The following is a 19,143-nucleotide window of genomic DNA, read 5'->3' on the forward strand; positions in this document are numbered from 1 at the left end:
CTGGATAAGAAACTGAAACGAAGGCGAGATATGATGGAAAGAAATGGAAAGACGTACTAGAGCAAAAAAAATGCATCGCCACTGATGAAAGCGGATAAATGCTGAATATAAATGACTTAGATGGAATTGGTCTTGCACAGCGAGAGTCGCAGGGATGAAGAAGGGCTGGATGATGATATGAAAATGAAGTGATGCCGACTCCTCGCTCACCTTGAAGTGATCATCCCCAATAAAAACCTCATTGATTCCACTGAGGGGATAATTTCTCTTCAATTAATCAGCTCTATTCTATTCATAGCTTACTTTAAAATAACAGCACTATTTCTGGATTGTGGGAGAACATGCAAACTCCACACAGAAACCCAAACTTTCTTGCTGTGATTCAACATTCTCTGTTAGCTTTAGATGGAAGTGTATTTTTTTTTTTGCTATTGTCTCTCATCACTGCCTGTTTTGCCAGACAGATTATTGTAATCCAGCCTTCTTCAAGCATCTTTCAGACAATATGCAGAGTAAAGCTCCATGATGGTGTGCCGGCTTGTGTAAAACCAGGATGTGGGGTGAGCATTTGAAAACAGGAAAAATCTGCATATAGACGAAACACTGTTGATGGATTTTAATCCATTTGCCAGTTGCAATATTCCCTCTAAAGTGATGCAACTCAAAGAAATTAACCTAACACACTCCGATTGTTGTCACATCTACAACAAATAATGAATAAAACAGTAAAATCAAAACAAAATAAAAAAATCAAACAAATAATGTTTATACATCATGTAATACATTAACAGATGATCTTAACCTGTTTTTGACCTCTTAGAGTAGTGACTCTAAGGCATTAGCCTGAACACAAAGGGGATGTTCTGGAGTTTTAGATAGATATCATGTTTCATATAATTCAAGCTTCATGTCAGTGTTGTAAGATATCATGATGTTGTGGTTGTTATGAATATTGCATACAGAGGTGGAAGTCGTTCATTCAGCTGCTGTTGTGAATTTGAGGTCTGTCACATGATTCGCTCGGACTTTCTGTCCCCTTTACTTGTCCCTAATGGTCTGAACCGCTCTCTAAATGTTCTGTTGGGTTTATAATTTCTAATCGTAGCATTTATTATTAGGCTTATGTAAGCATCGAGGTTGCTATACCGAATGCTGAAACAATGTTTTAATGAGACAGTGTTTTGTGTTCAAAAAAGGGTCAATATAATTCATTACCAATTCTTATGGCTGAAATTGCCTCAGTGTGTTATTTTATTGAGATGCATTTATTTCATTTTTCAGAAGTTATCTTGTTTCATTGTGTCTTGTTTCACCCATCCTACTTAAACAGCATTAACGCAGTTGCTCATGTTCGCTACATGAGTTTGCTTTCATCGCTCTAATGATTTTATTGGATGCCTCCTCTTTACTTTTTCTTGAGTAATATTAGTAAATTAACATTGCTTGTGTTAGACTATTTTCTTTGTCGTTGAGAACATAAGGACGGGTTCGGATCACGCTGCACAATACATTAGAAGTTTATCATTATCAGGATGTCAGGATTGCAGGTTCATCTGATGTCATGCAGCCCTGCGTCAGTCTGGCCAAACCCAGCATTTATGACCGACGTGGTGGAGGAAGGTTTTCTGTCTCTGCCGTTTCCTTTATGCGGTTGATCCACGTGAAGTTTGGTTTCTTTCAGGTTATTGTTTTGATTTACTGCGGCCGCTCCCATCAGCATCCTATTTCACTGCAGCAGACAGCTGTTTTCATCAACGTAAAAGCTCCAACACACTTCCAAAGACTCATTAAAAGAAAAACCCAGAGTGTTCTGAACTCTTTCTGAACCTCTTTATGGTGTTCCTGAAAAACTTCCAGATCAGAGGCTAATCATATTTTTCAGGCACATAATCTCGCGCTTAATTTAGAGATCTCCGCCTGCTTTATTTAATCTCCATTTTGACCTGTACTCTCTCTCCGTCTTCCTTCCCTGCTTATCTCCCTCCAGGCGGATGGCAAGGTGGTCGATGGCAGCCTGCTGGGGGACGCCAATGGCGTTGAGCCTGCACCGGGCAGAGTGAAGGATTCTGGGAAGTGGCAGAAGCCACGCTTCTCCCGGAAAGCTCTGATGAAGTGCTGCCTGGTGAAATGGATTATTGCTAGCACGCAGCCGCAGGACAAAGGTGAGAGGGAGGGAGGAGTGGCAGAGAGCGGCGGTGTGGAGAATCCACAGCAGGTGTCGCCACAGTGTTTGAATTGACGGCTGGGTTTGTGTGGATGGACCTTTCTGGATCTTCAGGGGCCCCCTGTGAGCGCGGCCCTCTGATTGTGCTGGGGAGTTGACCTCGGGGTCAAGTACCAAGAGATCTTTTTCACTGGATATCCTCATTTATCAAAAGTTTCCCGACTCTCACTTCATCATTATTATTCCCCACACAGAATGAATAAATTTCTTGATTGATCCACTTATATCTCCTTAAGTTTTACCCGACCGTTGCCCTTCAAAGCATTTCATGGAGAGTGTGTCGGCTGTGCTGAGTAGTATTTCTCTCTGGTTCATGTACAGACTTTATACATCAGGTGACAGACTTCACTGAAACTATGCACTCCGGGTACTGGTTTGGTTCTGGTGCTGAGTTGGTTCCAGTCTGGCTCCCCCTGTGTTGACTGAGCTGAGTTTGGATTTTAGGGTAATCAGAGTCTTAGTGCTCCCTCCAGTGGCTCCTCTGGGACTGTGCACATCTAATGCTTCTACTGCAGAGACAAAAGTGTTTAAATCAAAGGTTTCAGTCTCCCTGCTCTGCGCCGAGCTGTTAAGTTTTGATGTAACACTGAGAGATATCAGAACGATTAGAACCTCTCTTATATTTTCACATATTATCACCTATGATTCTAAAACCTTCAAATAGATTTGATGAGCATGTAGCCAGCAGAAACGGTTCCATTTTAAAACCAAGAAACAACCCAAATATGGTTACTATCTGTCTTCCAGAGGCTTTTGCTCCGCCCCTATCAGCTTCCTCTTCTCACCCTTCACGACCTCTTTTCCTCTTCTTGCCCTTTGCCGTCACATCGCTTTTTCTCGCTATTCCCTCGCCTCCATCTGGACATATTTCTGCCATTTCTTCATTCACAGCGTCTCCCTCTCCTTTAAATTGCCCCCATCCCTGACTTTTTATCTCCCTCTTTCTTACCCTTTCAGTTCCCTTCTGTTTTGTGTTAATAATTCTCTCTACATCATTACATTTTCCTCACTCCTTTCCCCAATGAATTTTCTATCCATTTTTTACTCTTTGTCCTTGTTGAACCACCATTCTCTGGCGTTTGCTTTTGTTCTTCACTGCTTATCTCCATCCTATTGTGAACTTGCTCCCTTGCTTCTCTATTCATTCCTAATGTCTCCATCATGGTAAACGTCATGCCAACTTTTTTTTTTGTCTTCATTTGACTCTTTGTGTTCATTTCCATGAGGTTTTATAAACTTTTGTTTTCATGTTGGCCTCACTGACTTGCCATGGAGAATTTACCACATTGGACATGAAAAAAGGAGTGTATGGGAGTGTGTGTGTCTTTAAGGGCTGAGGTTAGTTCAGCTTCATGTACTGTGTAATTGTAGCTCAGCAGGTCAGTGAAATCTGAGCGGTCATCGTGGCTTCTCACACAGTGCTGTTCAACACACACACACACACACACACACACACACACACACACACACACACACACACACGCACACACACAGACTATTGAGTTTGTGTCTCCTATTCTCTCCTGGCAACTAATGTGTCTTTTTCCCAGCTCTACACAGATACTGTAGTGGCCCCTTGTGGCAGCAACAAACTGCTGTTCACACGAGGCGAAGCATTTTTCAACACTAAATGAGCTCAGAAAAATTACGTTCACACTAAAATTGGCAGAGAAATATGTTTTTGCATCGAGTTTAAAGCTGATCAAGGATTTTTTGGTCACATGAAAAACGATCTGATCAAAGCTGTAAAGCTTTCACACCTAAATTTAAGCCTCTCAGTGTTACTGGGATTAGGTGCGTGTTTCTAGCTGTGAATGCATTTTGACTCTGATCCTGATGCGCACTCAAACAAATACCCAATATCCTGCAGATTAATGTGATCGTTTAGGTTTTACGACAAAGGAAGTGTAAGAGCCCCTTGTGGGGATGAACAGGAGCTTGTTGTATCAAAAAAAAAAGGTAAAAAAAAAAAAACCTGCCATAAAAGTCACAGAAAGTAGAGAGAAAAGCCGAGCTGTGATGGGATCCATTACATCTCTGTGGTTTCAAGGGAGCAGAGATTCAGCATCAGCAGTGGGCAAACCCTCAACTCGATAATGGCCAGGATCTAAAAATAGCACAGAGACAGAAACGTGTATCGGACTGACGGGGGTGGGGGGGGCCAGCTTGTTTTTGGTGTGAAAAGGTTGAGACATTGAACGTGGCTTGTGCATTTATATAGATAGTTCATAGAGTACCGTCAGAAAATATGTGATGATGATGATGATGATGATGATGAAGAGAGGAGACAGAGTGAAACCGCTTCATGCTCATGTCAGGATGTTATTCAACCTGCTGCAAGCTGTTCATCTCCCGGACGGCTCTTTATGAACCTTTGCTTGTGCTTCCTAGAAGGATGCGAGAGATTCAAAGGAATTAAGGGACTCATAATCTCAGAAAATTGTTTCCCTGGCCGCAGCCCTGATCTTTTCATTTTGTGTTTGCAAATGTTTTTTTGTGCGGCATCTGCGTGTCCCTTCTTTGACATCGCTCGTCATCTTTGAAAAGTGCCCATTTAACTGGATTTCAAAAGCAGATGTTATGCAATGTCATTATATAAAAGTTATTTTGGAAGTGATGTTGGCTGTTTTAATTTGCGCTGTGCTCCTTTAAGGGTCAGTTGCTGTTGGCAGTTTGTTCTGAAAACTCAAAACTTTATTTCCAGATGCGGATGGTTTTATTGCTGTGAGGCAAAGAAATTGAATTAAAAAAAAAAAAAAACCCAGTGGTATTGAATGTTTGAAAGAAACCTGTTGCTCTGTCAGGGCTGCTCAACTCCGGGCTTTGTGGGCCAACATGTTTAAGGTCTCTCCTGGAAGCAGAGGTAGGTTGAGATGTGGACAACCAAGAGTTCAAACCCCTAAGCAGTCTTTACTCCCTTGTTCTGAAGTTTGTTGTCTTTCCTGAGGTCTTGGTGGGGATCAATATGTACCATGTTTATACATTAACATGCTTTTAAATGACCAGTCACATCAACCCATTCACACACACAATCAATCACACACTAACCTGACGACTGCTGGCACAGGTGTTTGCTCACCGCTGCGAGCCAGCTGGGGTTTATTGTATTGCCCAAGAGCACTCAACACGAACCATCAACCTTGTATTGAAGAAAACTCGCTCTGTTAACTGAAATGCAGCTGCCAGTGTGACAGTGTGTTCAATATGAATTGAAGACAGTTGGATTTTTGACGTCACTCCAAAGTCTATTTCGTCTCATGAACAAAGTTCAGCAGATACGTTGAGGATTTTTCTACATACCTGTGATCTCAAAGCAAGTTGGGGTCAAGGATTCCTGTTAATACCAGACACACGCTGTGTTACGTGTGTAAACGGACACTGATGTTAACTAAACAAAGGACGTTATGTCTTCTGATCTATAAACCTGTGATGATTGATTAACATCAAATTTATCATTATCAGCATAGATTTCATCAGACTGATCAAACTCTTCTACAGCCTCCATGTGGATTTTATTATTTTTTTTTTTTCTTTCAGAAGTAACAAAGAATTTGAGTTTGAGTTCTACTGAGTAGTGAAGATAATGACTGCATATTTTAACCTGAGGGTGGGAAGGAGAGGAGGCGTTGACTGTAATATGAAAAGTGCAATATGAGTCGGATTAGATATGGAAGCGAGGAGAAGACGGGAGGGAGAAATGTGGCGTTTCGAGATTTAGTTTCTTTATTGAGCTGCAGCCCGTGTCTGCATGACTTCTGTCTGTCAGAGGAAGCGGGAGGAACTTCAGACGACGAGCGGTGGCCATGCAGCTCTGCGGCCTCACGGCGTGCTGACGGGTGTCGTTGCGTGAGATTCAGGATGGATTAGATAGAAGTGTAGAGGGGAGGAAAACAGGAGGAGGCAGCGAACATCACCTGTAAAGCAGACTGGGACACCGGCTTAGAAAGACGTTATCTGAAGAAAAACTAATACCATCTAAAAAAAGTCACCACGCTTTGAAAAATTTGATCTTATTTTTTTATTTTTTTTATGTCACATATTATTTTTTAATATCTTTAAGTAAAGGGATATTTTGACTGATTTTTCCTTGAAAGACTTCTTTTTTTTAACTCTTTTTGTGACCCAAGTGCTCAACGTTTCTAAGGATGAGTGCGTGCAGATCACAGTGTGAGAAGGAATTTACGAAGCTGCTGCGGTGCTTCTTTGGCTTCATCACTGGCACTCTGGTTCAAGGTATTTCCCTCTTTGTTTTCTGTGCCACAGAAAACAAAACCTTAAAAAAAGAAAGTTTCACATGGAGGAACTTTTTTTTGTATACCCATGAAAACATTTGGAGTATTTACTCATTTTATTTGTAAGAGGCATCAGTTTGATCTTAACCTAACCCTAATCTAAACTTCCTCCTTGAATACGACTCTCTGACATTAGTACCTGGAGTAGGATTTAAGAGCAGACAGTAAATAACTAATGAATAATTTTTAAAAAAGCAAAGATGCAAAATACTTTTTGAATCAATGATGATTTTGTATACAATAATACTCACTTCTCATCTGACTACACTGCCAGATCTTTAAATGTTTGAATTTTTAAATTATCAAAATTGTCTAAAATGTCCTCAATAGTATTTCTTCTCCCACCTTTACTTTTACAGCTCAGAGTTAGTTTATGTCCAATTAATAAGACACTAAATTGGATCCAAGCATATCAAATCATTTGCTTCTTTATGATGTTCATTGTATTAATTATTCAAAACATAAATAATTAAGAAAAAAGCAAGTCACACTACTCTTCACGAGGAGCATTAATACGATTTAATGAAGTTTGGGATATTACATTAAATGTATTTTGCTGAAATTTTTCTTAAATGACTTTCCAAACCATCATCAGCCAACATTAAATGAAATGCTAGCTTTCCTGTTGGATAGAAGTTTCACTCATGGGTTAAGGGGTCAAATACAGTCCCCTTAATTATTGTGTTGGCTAAACTGATTAAAAAAATAAATGGCATTATAAACTTGAAGTGTTTGGCTTTGTTTTAGGTCAAGGAATTGCAGTTACATTATGGAAACTCTGGATTTTAATAACCTGGTTGGTGTCATTTTTGTAGTTTTGAATTCAGGACTTTTTCTGACATTTTCTCTTTGAGACCTCAGTTTCAGGTGCCTTACAAATGGATGGAAAATTGAATCATGTTTGTTTTGATCATGATCTTTTTTTATTATTGTTATTGCAAAAATGACCCACCGTGGCTGCAGTTTGTGTGGCAAGAAATAGAAAGCAACAATATAAGAGGACATGGACAGGACTTTAAAAAAAGGTACATGACCAAAATCTCAGTGAATTAGAGAAGACAAACATTGTTGTGCCGCTCTGTTTTATGTAAAGTGTTGTAGTGTGGGGTGCACTTGCTGTGCCCAGTCTAAAAGGGATGAGGGGGTCCTGAAAAATTGACTCAAAAATAAAAGGACCCCAACTTTTCCAAACTGTGGACGTGAGCAGTGTGCAGTGTGGCTCAGTTTCATCCTGTCAGTTGACTTTTGTCTTGATGACTGCCTGGAAACTCTCCAGTGTACAACTGAGGCCTGTTTTGACCTTGTTAGGTGTGAAGCCTTCTTCTTCTCCTAACAAAGCCATTAGAACTTAACAATGCAGTCAGCTATAGCTTCTCAGGTTCTTTAGATGCAAGCTGAATCAGCACTTTGTCTAACTTTTGTCTCATCTGTTCTCTTTATTCTGAAAAATAATTTCCCTCCTTATCTTTCACTTCAAATATTTCTTTTTTCAATGGAGTCCTCTGCTTTCTTGCTTGAGGAACCATGTTTCTCCTGAAGTTTGCACAAGCAGGTGAGATCCCCGGGGAGCAGACTGCATGTTGCTATCAACGGTACAGAAATATGGATCTTCTCTACTGCTTCCTCTAGACTCTTGCTTTTTTTATCCTTTTTGCTTGACAGATCTGAGTTTAAAAATGAAGAAAAGAGTTTTCGATGAGTCTATTCAGGTCTCTGGTGATCCATTAGTCAGATATGAATCTATCATCAGCATGGATAAAAACAGTGAATGGAAGGAGAGAGATTTGGGCTATTGGATAAAGAGGAATAATAAAAACCAAGCAGGAGAGGCACAATGGAGAAAATATAGGTTTGATGCAGAAGCCCCAGTTTTAATTATGCCACTAAAGCTGGCTTTGAGTCTGCCTTGCTCAAGTGGTCTCATGAAAAGGAGATTATCTCACATAGAGGTGAGATGGAGGTTTGGTTTTAATTGGAACATATTAAAAGGTTAAAGGGCAAAGCAATGATAGTAGGTTGGGGAAAATCCTTCTAAAAGATGAAATCTTTCTCCCTAATGAACACGGTCAGATTTATCCTTTCCTTGCATGAAGTTTCCGAATTCAAAGAGCAAATTTCTGCCTCTGGGGTGTTGTTTACCTACTGTGGAGCCTGCAGTTTGAGTCCATGCTTGGTGCAACATTAAGAAATGTTTTAATGTTTGGTCCCTGGAGCAGCTTGTTAGGGAATATTCAAGCGTTAAAAGGCTTCAATGGTAAAAACGGCTTTTGTCTGGTTTGAGGAGTAATTTGTTTAAAATCACTGCACAGCTTATTCTGTGTGCATATATTAAAGAAGAACGCTTACTTTGCAGGTTTCCACAAGCACGAAACAATCCATGGAATGAATATAGAGAGGGCCGAATCAGGTTGCAGTCTTTAGTTCTAAGATTTCTGTGTGGATTTCTTTCCGTATTGATGGTTCATGTTCTGCAGAAACTGATGATGTGACACGGCAGACTGCATTCACCTTTGTATCATGCTTGCAGCTGAGGGGGCTCTGATTCAGCCTCTCATGTTTCATTCCCTTCTCATTCCTCTGAGTTTGTAAATGAATGAAAGTGAGCAGTTAATGTCCCCTGCTGTGTTGTAGTAGTGCATCGCCCTCTGGTGGACGGAGTTAACATTAAATGACTGCTATTTACAAAGTTATATTTTTTTTATTTAAAAAGTGAGGTTTTTTTAATGTCCTGTTGCATGTCCTGATTAGCAGAGAATCAGCCTAGGACTGTATCAGTTGTAACTGATAAGAAACGGTTAATCAAAGTGTGTGAATTGCTTTGCAGTAGCCACACAGTAGTGTACAGTGATGGGAGTATCTGGGTAATTAAGCTCTGAATGACATCATCATCTCATTTGCATATCGAGGATACATTAGATGGTGACGTCATTTAAAAGTGATACATTGTTGCCAAATCCTCAATCAGCAAAATCCTACATCATCTAATTTGCATATCTAGGTCAAATTGACCTTTATTGTCAAGACCAGTGATGGGAGAAGCGGTGCTAAAATAAAACGGTGTTTTTATTTTTCGTAACAAGTATTCTAACTAATTACTTTTTTGGTAACACTTTACTTGAAGCGCCCAGTATAACACATTGTAAGTAGTTATAAACACTCATAAATGATCATAATGCTTTATAACCCTCTATACAGCATAGGTTTAGGGTTAGGATTAGGGTTTGGGTTCGGGTTAGGGTTAGGTCGTGATGTTATAAAGCACTGTGATCATTTATGAGTGTTTATAACTATAGTTATACAGTGCTATAATGTACTTATAATGTGTTATACAGAGGTGCTTCAAGTAAAGTGTTAGCACTTTTTCCAGTGTCACAATGCCATTAACATTACTAACAATTTTACGAGGGACGGTTCCATTGCTATAATTCACCGCTTTCGGCTTGGTTTTTCCTCCACTGGAGTCCAGCACAGCTGGTGGAGCATCAAGTTTGTGTACAGAAAGAAGGAACCATATTGGTGCAAAGTGCGTCACATGACGTGACAGAGCTGCAGCCATAGAGGTTTGGACCTCTCTGTGTGGAGTTGTAATATTCTGACTGGAGTGTGAGTGTAAACGCAGACCTAATAGTGTGAGTTTTACTCACAGTGCCTGAGGGGTGAGATCTCTGCTTTATTTAGACTTTGTTTGAAGTTATTTGCTGTTCAGTTATCTACAATCCCTTTGCTGCTGAGAAAAACATGATTGCTTAATCAAGCGTTGCTGTTACTCCAGCAAATCACAGTGTATTTTTTTTTTAATTTGCATTAAAAGTCACACAGCTCCAGTTCCACTGTGTGACCAGGATTTACAATATAAAGCTTAACATATCATGGACTTTTTCAGTTGTCAGTTTCTGATATACTGCTGACATACAGCAAAAATCCCATGTTAAAGATGAATTTCACCTTACTTGACCGTGTCCTTTGCTCAGTTGCCGTCACATGATGAGATGAATAAATGAACTTGATGAACTTGTGCATCTAATGCTGTGACTGTAGTTTGCTCTGCCACTGTTATCGATCGGTCAATGGTCTTGTGTTCTTTTCTTGTTAATTAGACAGTAAAGTGCTTTCATAGTGTCCATACTTAATGTTCGAACTCAAGTAAGCAAGTTAAACTTGCTGCACTGGTGTCGACTGTACTATACTACACTGCTATAATGTCAACATTATACAGCCAAAATATTGCTGTTTTATTGTTGTTGTTGACAAGGTTTTCAGTGTTCGGTGTTTTACTCTGCTTCTCACTGTGAGTTGACACGTTTGTGCTGCAGAATTTTTTTTTTCTCCCGAGACAAAGCAGCCAGTGTATCTGTGATAATATTTCCCCGCTCTGTTTATGTTAAATGAGCCAGTGAAACACAGCTGTGACAGAGATTGAAGATGGAAGTTTTGTTTGTTGGGTTTCAGTTGAGGTTGCAATGAAACTGTGTAGCAAGGCAATATTTGTGATTAATCAAGAGAAGTAGAAAAAAAAAAGCACATCCAAAAGGCTGTTTGGTAGCATAATGGTTCATAATCACACCAGGATATTCTCAGTTTGATTCCAGGCTTTCGGCCCTTTCCATGTGGAGGCTCACATAGTCCAAAAGCACATGTTAGGTGAACTGGTGTGTGTGTGTCTGTCTCTCTGTGTAAGCCTTGTGGTACAAAACACTGAGCTGGAGACAGAGTGACGCTATCCAGCAGGTGTCTGCAACCTTTTTTAGCATGGAGCGTTGGCTTGATTTTCTCTTGTCAGTAATCACCACGCTAAACCAAAACATAGCCATGCATGCAACACGTGCTCCTTTACATCCACGTTTGTGGAAATTATTTTCACTTGTGAACATTGGCAGAGGTTTGCCACAATGAAGACTGATTTTGAGCAATACTGAGAGGAATCTGAGAGGACAGCTCCACAATGCTCATGAAAACTTTCATGGCTGTTTCACAACTAATAATTATAGGTTATAGTGTTATCCTGTCAAATGTAACAAAATCCAAGTCACAGTTTTAATGATCAGAAGAGAGTAAGAATGAGACATAGAGAAATGTGGAGGCGTGCACCATGTGTGATGTGAAAGGTCAGAGGCTGTGTGGTGCTGTTTGATCCCTCCCTCTTTTTTTTATCTTCCTCTCTTGCTGTGATGTGCAGTCACAAAGTCAAACAGATTTCCAAATGTGGCCTCTGTCAAAAGCACACACACACACACACACACACACACACACACACACACACACGTGCCGATCTCACCTGTCACTCCCTCGACACTACCAGGAGATCGTCCGTCATGAGACTCAGACTGCTCAGACGCTGCTCGTTTGCCTTCTTTTAGGCGGAGCTCACACTTTCAGCACTCAGACTCCAAACTTTGCAGCTCAGCAATTTCAAGCATTCTGTTAGCATTGATCCTCACGACTGAGCTTTCAACATTTAGCCCTTTAAAAGTTTGGATCTCGTCTTGTTAGACCTCTTTGGATCTCCAGCCTTGTCCAAAGTACCTTAGTCATCCTTGTTGTAGCTCAGCTGCATTATGGGAGCTGTGATGGCTGCTCTGTCTGTGGAGGCCAGGAGGCGCCTCTCTCGGCCCAGCTGCCTCTCTCACTGCGGCCACAGTGCAGCCAGGTACCATCGCTCAGGTAGGCTCTCACATCACTGATGTGTCCACCCTGTCCTGTCACTCATCACTCTGTGCTGATGTTACTTTTCACTCTTTCTTTATGTCTTTATAAAAACAGCATACGTGATTTGGCGAGTCCATGTCAATATGGACTGACTTAATTGTGAATGTGTGCTTCAAGTGTAATTAAATAATTCTTTTATTTAAGCTTTTTATGCATCATATTATTTATGCATTAACCATCACATTGAAGTATTGACCATAACAAAATGCATTTGAACATCTTCCTCCACATTGCATTGGTGAGTGCACATATAGCATTAATATTAGCTTTTCATTGAGCATTTGTAATATATCCCCAAGTAATAATAATAATAATAAAGATAAAAAGCTTCAACTGAACTACTTTGCTTAACATTTTAGATTTGGGGAGAGCTTTTCTGTTTCTCCTTCATTAAGATACACACATTCAACACTTGGGTTCTGTCACTGGACTTGTTCAGGCTTTGAAGGAAACTGATGAATCCTTTTTGAAGTGAGGTGAAGCATCTCCATTACCTAAGCAGATTTCCCATTTTTGAAAAGCATTTGAAAGAATGAGCAAATATAGTGATATCGTCAAAGTTTGCAGAATTTTTTTTTTTTTTTTTTAGTGTATGTGTTTCCTAAGGTTAAATTACTGTGAGGACACTTCATGGAATTTGTTAAGCATTTTCTCATGATTCATTGAGGATGCTCAAGAGTTTTAAGCGTCATCACGGAGTCTGCTTCTTTCTGTGGACATATTTGCTGATGTGTCTGACTGGGAGGAAACCGTCTCACTCCCCCTCTACCTATTTACTGACTGTTGTGTCAGCACCCAGCCTACCTTTTAAAAACCTGTTAGTGTCCTAATGGTTCAGCCAGAGGCACACACACACAGACACACACACACACACACGCATTTACCTACATCGATATACAAGAGAACTAACTTAAATTCTCAAAATAGCCCTGAAACCCAAACAGCTATTCCCTGCTTAGACGTCAGCACGTGCATTACGCCCAGGCACCTCCATGCACGATGAGTTTCTTTTTTTAGTGGCCAAATAATGACTGAAATGTGAATATTCCTTTAGAGTGATGTATCCACTGTGAACTGCACTGCAGACTCAGGTATTGAATACATTTGTGAATTTAATATTTTTGGTTGACCTTTTTTTTTTTTTTTTTTTGTCTCAGTAAAGTACTAAAAGTGGAGGAAGAATGTAGGGGAGCACCACCTCACCACCCAGATATTGATCTCTCTCACTCTGGCCTCCCATCTGTGTCTCCCATCTCCGTCCAAGTCAATGCATTAATACACACACACACACACACACACACACACACCTTATCTTGATGCATTTGTGAGTGCAGAGTCATCAGTTATCCTCTCCTGTCCTGCTAAACACACTCACACAACCATATTTATACCCACTCACACTAATTTTTCTCAGCGTTATCAGTTGCACACATTCCAGGAATCATTAGGATATGTGTGTCTGTATGTGTGTGTGTGATAATTGTGTTGTATGTGGCTTGTAGATGGCAACATATGGGTTAAGGAGGAAATGGAGTAGCAGGCAGTGAGCTGTTTCTTATATTTGATCTTTGTTTATCAATTAGTTTGGATTTAAAACCAGAATTTTGTCCCTCCTGGACAAACTGTAAGAGCAAACAAAGGTGCATGTGTTGCACAGATCTTCCCTGGTTTATGAGTGATACTCATTTCATAAACCAGAGTCTCTGTCTGCAGTTGTTGGTGATCTTTATGTCATGTTAAACTACCACAAAAAAAAGAACTTGTGACAAAAGTTTGTCATTATAAAGAGCATGCAAAATTAATAACAAACTACAAAACAATTGTCAAGTGACTTAAAAGAAAATGGAAAAGTCGTTATGAATACAACATTTTAGAAAACAAGTCAAAATAATGAGAGAACAGTATCCAGGGAGTGGTGCTGTGATGGCGGTGATAATGAAAATCTCCTGGTTGTGTCCCTGTGTGTCTTTACCACTGCTTCTGCTCACTAAGAGAAAAGAGTTGTGTGTTCACCTGAGATGAAAGTGTGTGCTAAATGAAATTACAGCAAAGCAGAACAAAAAGGCTCTGCTGGATCACAAAACGCTTATAAAGCGACCTCGAAAGACACAGAGCTGCCTCTCTCTGTAGCAGCTATTTATTGACATACTGTCATACTAGAAAGCTGAAACTTGTCTGACTTTTGTTTCATCACAGTTTATTATTATCAGGGCTTCTAAATATAAGTCTTAACACAATTTCACTCATTTTATAAATATGCCTCCCTTTTTTAAAACGGTGCTGCAGTCCAGCCCCTTTCAAACATTTCCAGAGTGTACAAGAAGAAGAAGAGGAAGAGGAGGAAAACCTGATGTAGTGAAGACAGAGGAAATGTTTGAAGAGAAAAGAGGGAGCCCAGCAGAGGGAGAGACAAAGTCTGTGGTTGGTCAAAGTTATGGAGTGACAGAGGAGGAGGAGGAGGAGGAGGAGGAGGGGGAAAGCTCCAGCGTGAAAAAGCAAATCACAAGGAGCAAAAGCAGGAGTGCAGAGGAGTACAGAGTGAGACCATGAGACGGACAGGAGGGGAGGAAGGTGGAAGCCGGGAAGGGCATTTCGGTATCCAACCTCACCCGGAGCAAAAAGTTCTGAGTGGAAGCAGCAACAGATGAAGTGAGGGAAGCTACAGAGAAAGACAGGGGAGTGGTGGAAAAGTGCGTGTGGAGGAGGTGGACACCGAGGGAGGAGGTTTCATTCCCCCACAGCTCCTCTCAGCTTCTCAGGATTTCCGTCCCTGGACGTTGCTGCTGCTGCTCTAAGTGCCTTCACTCCAGGGCCATCCTCTTCCATATCAGGATCTGAATTTGGACAAATGGAGAAGACGGGGCAGGAAAGCTGAACTCGCATGACATCGGTGCTTGACGTAAGGATTATTGACGACAGCGATGGGGACACAACAAGAGAAAGGACTCACTGGACGCTGTCAAACATCTGAGGTCTCATGAGTAATCCTGTTTGTTTGTTTGGGCGGACCATAGTTGTATTCCCCACATTTCTGTTTCTCTTGACTGATTTTGTCTGATGCTGCTGAGACCAGTCAGTCAGATTGTCTTCAGCCTTTTCTCTGTGTTTCTGTTTGCAGGTTGAGGTTTAAGAAATTGCCCGTGTGGTTGCGGCAAACAATGGGCTAATTTATTTATGACTGCTAATGTTGTTTTTCCACTTTGTGGTGTGGAAGATGAGAAGACTTTGGTATTTAGTGTTGCCCGCTTGCATATTTTTTTTAATAGGTTAGCTGTATTCCCTCAGACTTGCTCTCAGCTAATGGGAGCAAAGTCATGAAAATGGACACTGAAGACATACCACGCTTTCCTAAATGACATTTTCACCTGACACCAAAATGTAATTCATTGGTGTCAGCTATGACGTGAGGACTGATAGTTGCCGTTTGGATTAAAGAGACACAGCACTAACGTGTGTCGTTGCACGTCTGAACTGCTGGGAGTGAGGACGAGAAGAAAGTCTGCAAAGTGACTCTAAACATCTCCTTTAATGCGCTGTGATAGATGGCTCGTGACACAGCCCCCATTTTCCCTCATGGGTCCAGAGAGGGAGGTTTTCCATATATGTCGGCTTCCACATATTTTCCACTTCGGCATCAGTGTTGACATTAGAGCAGCCTCCATCCAGCTCGCCGGCCTGGTTCTCATGCCGTGTCTCGGGCCTGGAAACAAACTCATGCAGTCAACCACCAGCCAGACTGATTCCTTCTCGGCTCAAATCTGCTAAAAAGCCACCGTCGTCGACTCGCTCGGCCCCGGGCTTTCCGACGTCTCCCCCCTCCCCGGGGGCCAGGCCCTCGTTTGCAGGCTTGGCCCTGAGCGGGCTCCCCCCCGTCCCGCAGTCATGGGGATCCAGGGCATGGAGCTGTTCGCCATCGGCGTGGTCATCATCCTTTTCATGGCGGTTCTCAAGCAGTTCGGCATCCTGGAGCCCATGTCATCGTTTGAAGGTAAGGGCCGACTGGAGGCCCTGCAGGCTGCTGCTGCTCTCACTAAGCAAAGCCACGTTTACTGAAAGTTATTTATCCACAAGATAGCACTTCAAGCAAATTATTAACCTTTAAGAACCATCTTCAACACTATGATTTAGTTATACGCTGTTGTAAAGTTATTTACGACTGTTTATGGTTATATGAAGTGTTTGATTTTCTGTTTTATGACACCCGACTTTATTATACGCTTTTAAATTATAAGACTGAAGTCTCCGCTTAGATTCTAACATTTGTTTACATCGTATTTTATTTTAGATTTATTTTGAAAGTGCACGTGACCTCCTCAATAAAACAAACATAAATTATATAAACCTCAAAGCTTTTGGCGGTGACTGTAAGCGATATTTAGAGAATAAAATCATCAAAATATTTTATTTTCGTGACACTCTTGGTTCTGCATGGAGGGCCACAATCCTGCATGTTTTCAATGCCGTCCAGCTTCAGCAAACTTTGAATTAATGAAATGAGACATCATGACGCTCTGCAGAAAGATTGACGTTAAACCAATCATTGAATCAGCTGCGTTGAAGCAGGGAGACGTCGAAAACATGAAGGATTATGGAATTTCAAGAGTGAAAGAGCCAAATCCCAATGTTTTTAATTTCAGTAATAAAAATGAAAATATATTTTAAGCATTATTTTTTTAAAGCAATAAGTAAAAAAAAAAAATCACTCTTCTCATGCTAACAAGCATAAAAGATAAGGAGTCAGACGCAGCACTCGTGCAATAAACACATTTTGTTTCTGGGAAGCACTCAACTCCTTTGATTACAAGATGAATCGAGTAAACTGTTGAATGTGTGAACGTAGTGGTTTTCATTTATGACAGGGGGGGTTTTGAACAGTTTTTAAAAATATGAAATGTTGATCTTCTAAAATTTTGAATTCTGTCTGTGTTTACTAATCTTGTCCGATGGATCGCTAGACTGTGTGTGATATGTTTAAACCAGTTATCTGCAAGTTAAAATATTTGGCTCTTTAAATAGCATCAGGATTAAAGGATCTTCAATATGTTGATGCACATTTAATAACAATAACCCAATAACAACTAAATTAACCCTAGCAATATATTTTACCAGTTTAAGGAGACAGTCTTCAGGTACTTCGAGTGCATAATACTTAATAATAAATAAATAAACTCACCAAAGTCACTCTTTTAAATAATGTGTAAATGCTTGTTCGATATTAAGTCACGACTGATTCCACATGATGGTACTTTTGTTTATATTTACTGTTAGAATGATAGTTATCAACATGTCTGAGAGCTAAACACAGAAGTGAGAGATGACATACAGACAGAAAAGTCACTAATAAATATCACTAAGGTGTCGCTTCTGTTTGTACATTTTAATGGTTTATTAAAGTCACACCAACACACCTTAGTTACTCTGTTTACAGCAAATACTGCACGTGGTCCTTGAGACTGCCTACATGAATCCGTCACTGTTAAAAAAAAGGCTTTCTAAAGCTGAGGATGCCTTCACACTGCGTTCTCTGCTTTGTATTTCCACTCGTTCCCTGTTAAAAGCAACACATGCCCCCTTTAATGTATGTGCACTCTAAGTGTAGCGCCATTAATGTTTGTTTAACATCTATAAATACACTATTAGTTTGGGACCATCAGCAAATCTGTGTAATGCCATCATCAGAGTGGAGGAGGGTTAAGGGGGAGCTTTGTTTTGCCTACTAAGGGTTATGCCATAAAGCCCGGTCGGCCCAATAGACTGTGTACATTTGGGACTGTAAAAGAGACATCAGATACTGCCGTTTGAATGATGCAGTTCCCTTTGATGAGGGTTTCGGGCTGAAGGCCAGCCAGTCAGAGTGCCCTGCCGTCAGTGTGCCAAGACAATTACAGCCGGAAGGCTCCAGTCGGCACATTAGTGCTTCTCATATGGCCCGGCATCATAAGTAATAAATTCAACAAAAACACCAGTAATGTCCTTTCATAATTTATCACCCCTCTCAATCTCTCCAATCTTCAGTTCCTCCACCAGCACCACCGCCCCCCCCTGCCCCCACCTCCTCCTCTTGCCACTGTGACAGGGCCTACACCCCGGTTTAGCATTACTTCACATCAATTATACATGCAGTATCGAACAGGCTTTCTCTGAGGCCGCCTAAAAATGGAGCCCGGAGTACTCCTCCAGGACCCTGAAGGACACTGGCCATTCCTCAGTAGCCTCCAAAATTCCCATCATGTGTCTCCGTCCTCATTCCTCACTGGCCTCAGCACCTCCCAGTGAGACCAATTCGCTGACCGCAGCGTTGTGATCTCACCTGAGGCCAGATTGTCTTCTCTCCACCGCGTTTTTACTGTCCGCTATGAGATTCTCTCTGCGCTCAGTGGGAGTATTTATATCACCAGGCCACCACACTTTACAGAATCCACAGGTGCACACGTTGTGCCTCTTTGCTTTCTGACCTTTGACAAAAATGGCATCCGAATCGCTGCCGTGCTGTAATCATTTATGAACTGATACGTTTAATCTGAGTGTTTTTTTGTTTTGTTTTTTAAATATGTGTTCACTGTCAGTCAAAGATGCTGGATTGTAGAGATCGAAAGATTATTGAGCCTTTTTGCAAACATATGTTAACTGACCAGAACTCCACCTCACGTTAGTAGGTGAACAATCCAAGACTCTTTCATTTCTGCTTAGCAATAAAATTTCAAAACTCAAAGGATATGAGCGACAGTCAAAAATTTAAACATCAAAATAAGAATCTCTGTGGATGCCTGATAATATTTCCCTGTAACACACCTCTAAAAAGCATTACTGTCAACCTCAATGCTCCTTTCTTTTTCATCACTGTTAGTTTTCTCTCTATCCATTTTTTAATGTTAATTCCAAATTCTGTAAAACTGACTGAAAAAAGTGGTTTAAGAGCTG

General features: G+C 40.8%; 1 protein-coding gene across 3 annotated transcripts in view; it reads left to right on the top strand.

Moving 5' to 3' along the window:
• Positions 1–19,143, top strand: part of LOC115397568 (calsenilin-like) — a 42,117-nt gene that overhangs the window by 12,014 nt on the left and 10,960 nt on the right. The window contains exons 2-3 of one of the 3 annotated variants that reach the window (XM_030103930.1): positions 1,988–2,162; positions 9,433–9,435. In XM_030103930.1, the coding sequence (XP_029959790.1) occupies positions 1,988–2,162; positions 9,433–9,435 (178 nt within the window). Of the gene's footprint in view, positions 1–1,987; positions 2,163–9,432; positions 9,436–16,027; positions 16,211–19,143 lie in introns of those variants that run through there. The other 2 variants (XM_030103931.1, XM_030103935.1) reach the window with 2 other exon arrangements.

The sequence above is a fragment of the Salarias fasciatus genome, chromosome 12 (genome assembly GCF_902148845.1).
Source record: "Salarias fasciatus chromosome 12, fSalaFa1.1, whole genome shotgun sequence".
Taxonomy (NCBI): domain Eukaryota; kingdom Metazoa; phylum Chordata; class Actinopteri; order Blenniiformes; family Blenniidae; genus Salarias; species Salarias fasciatus.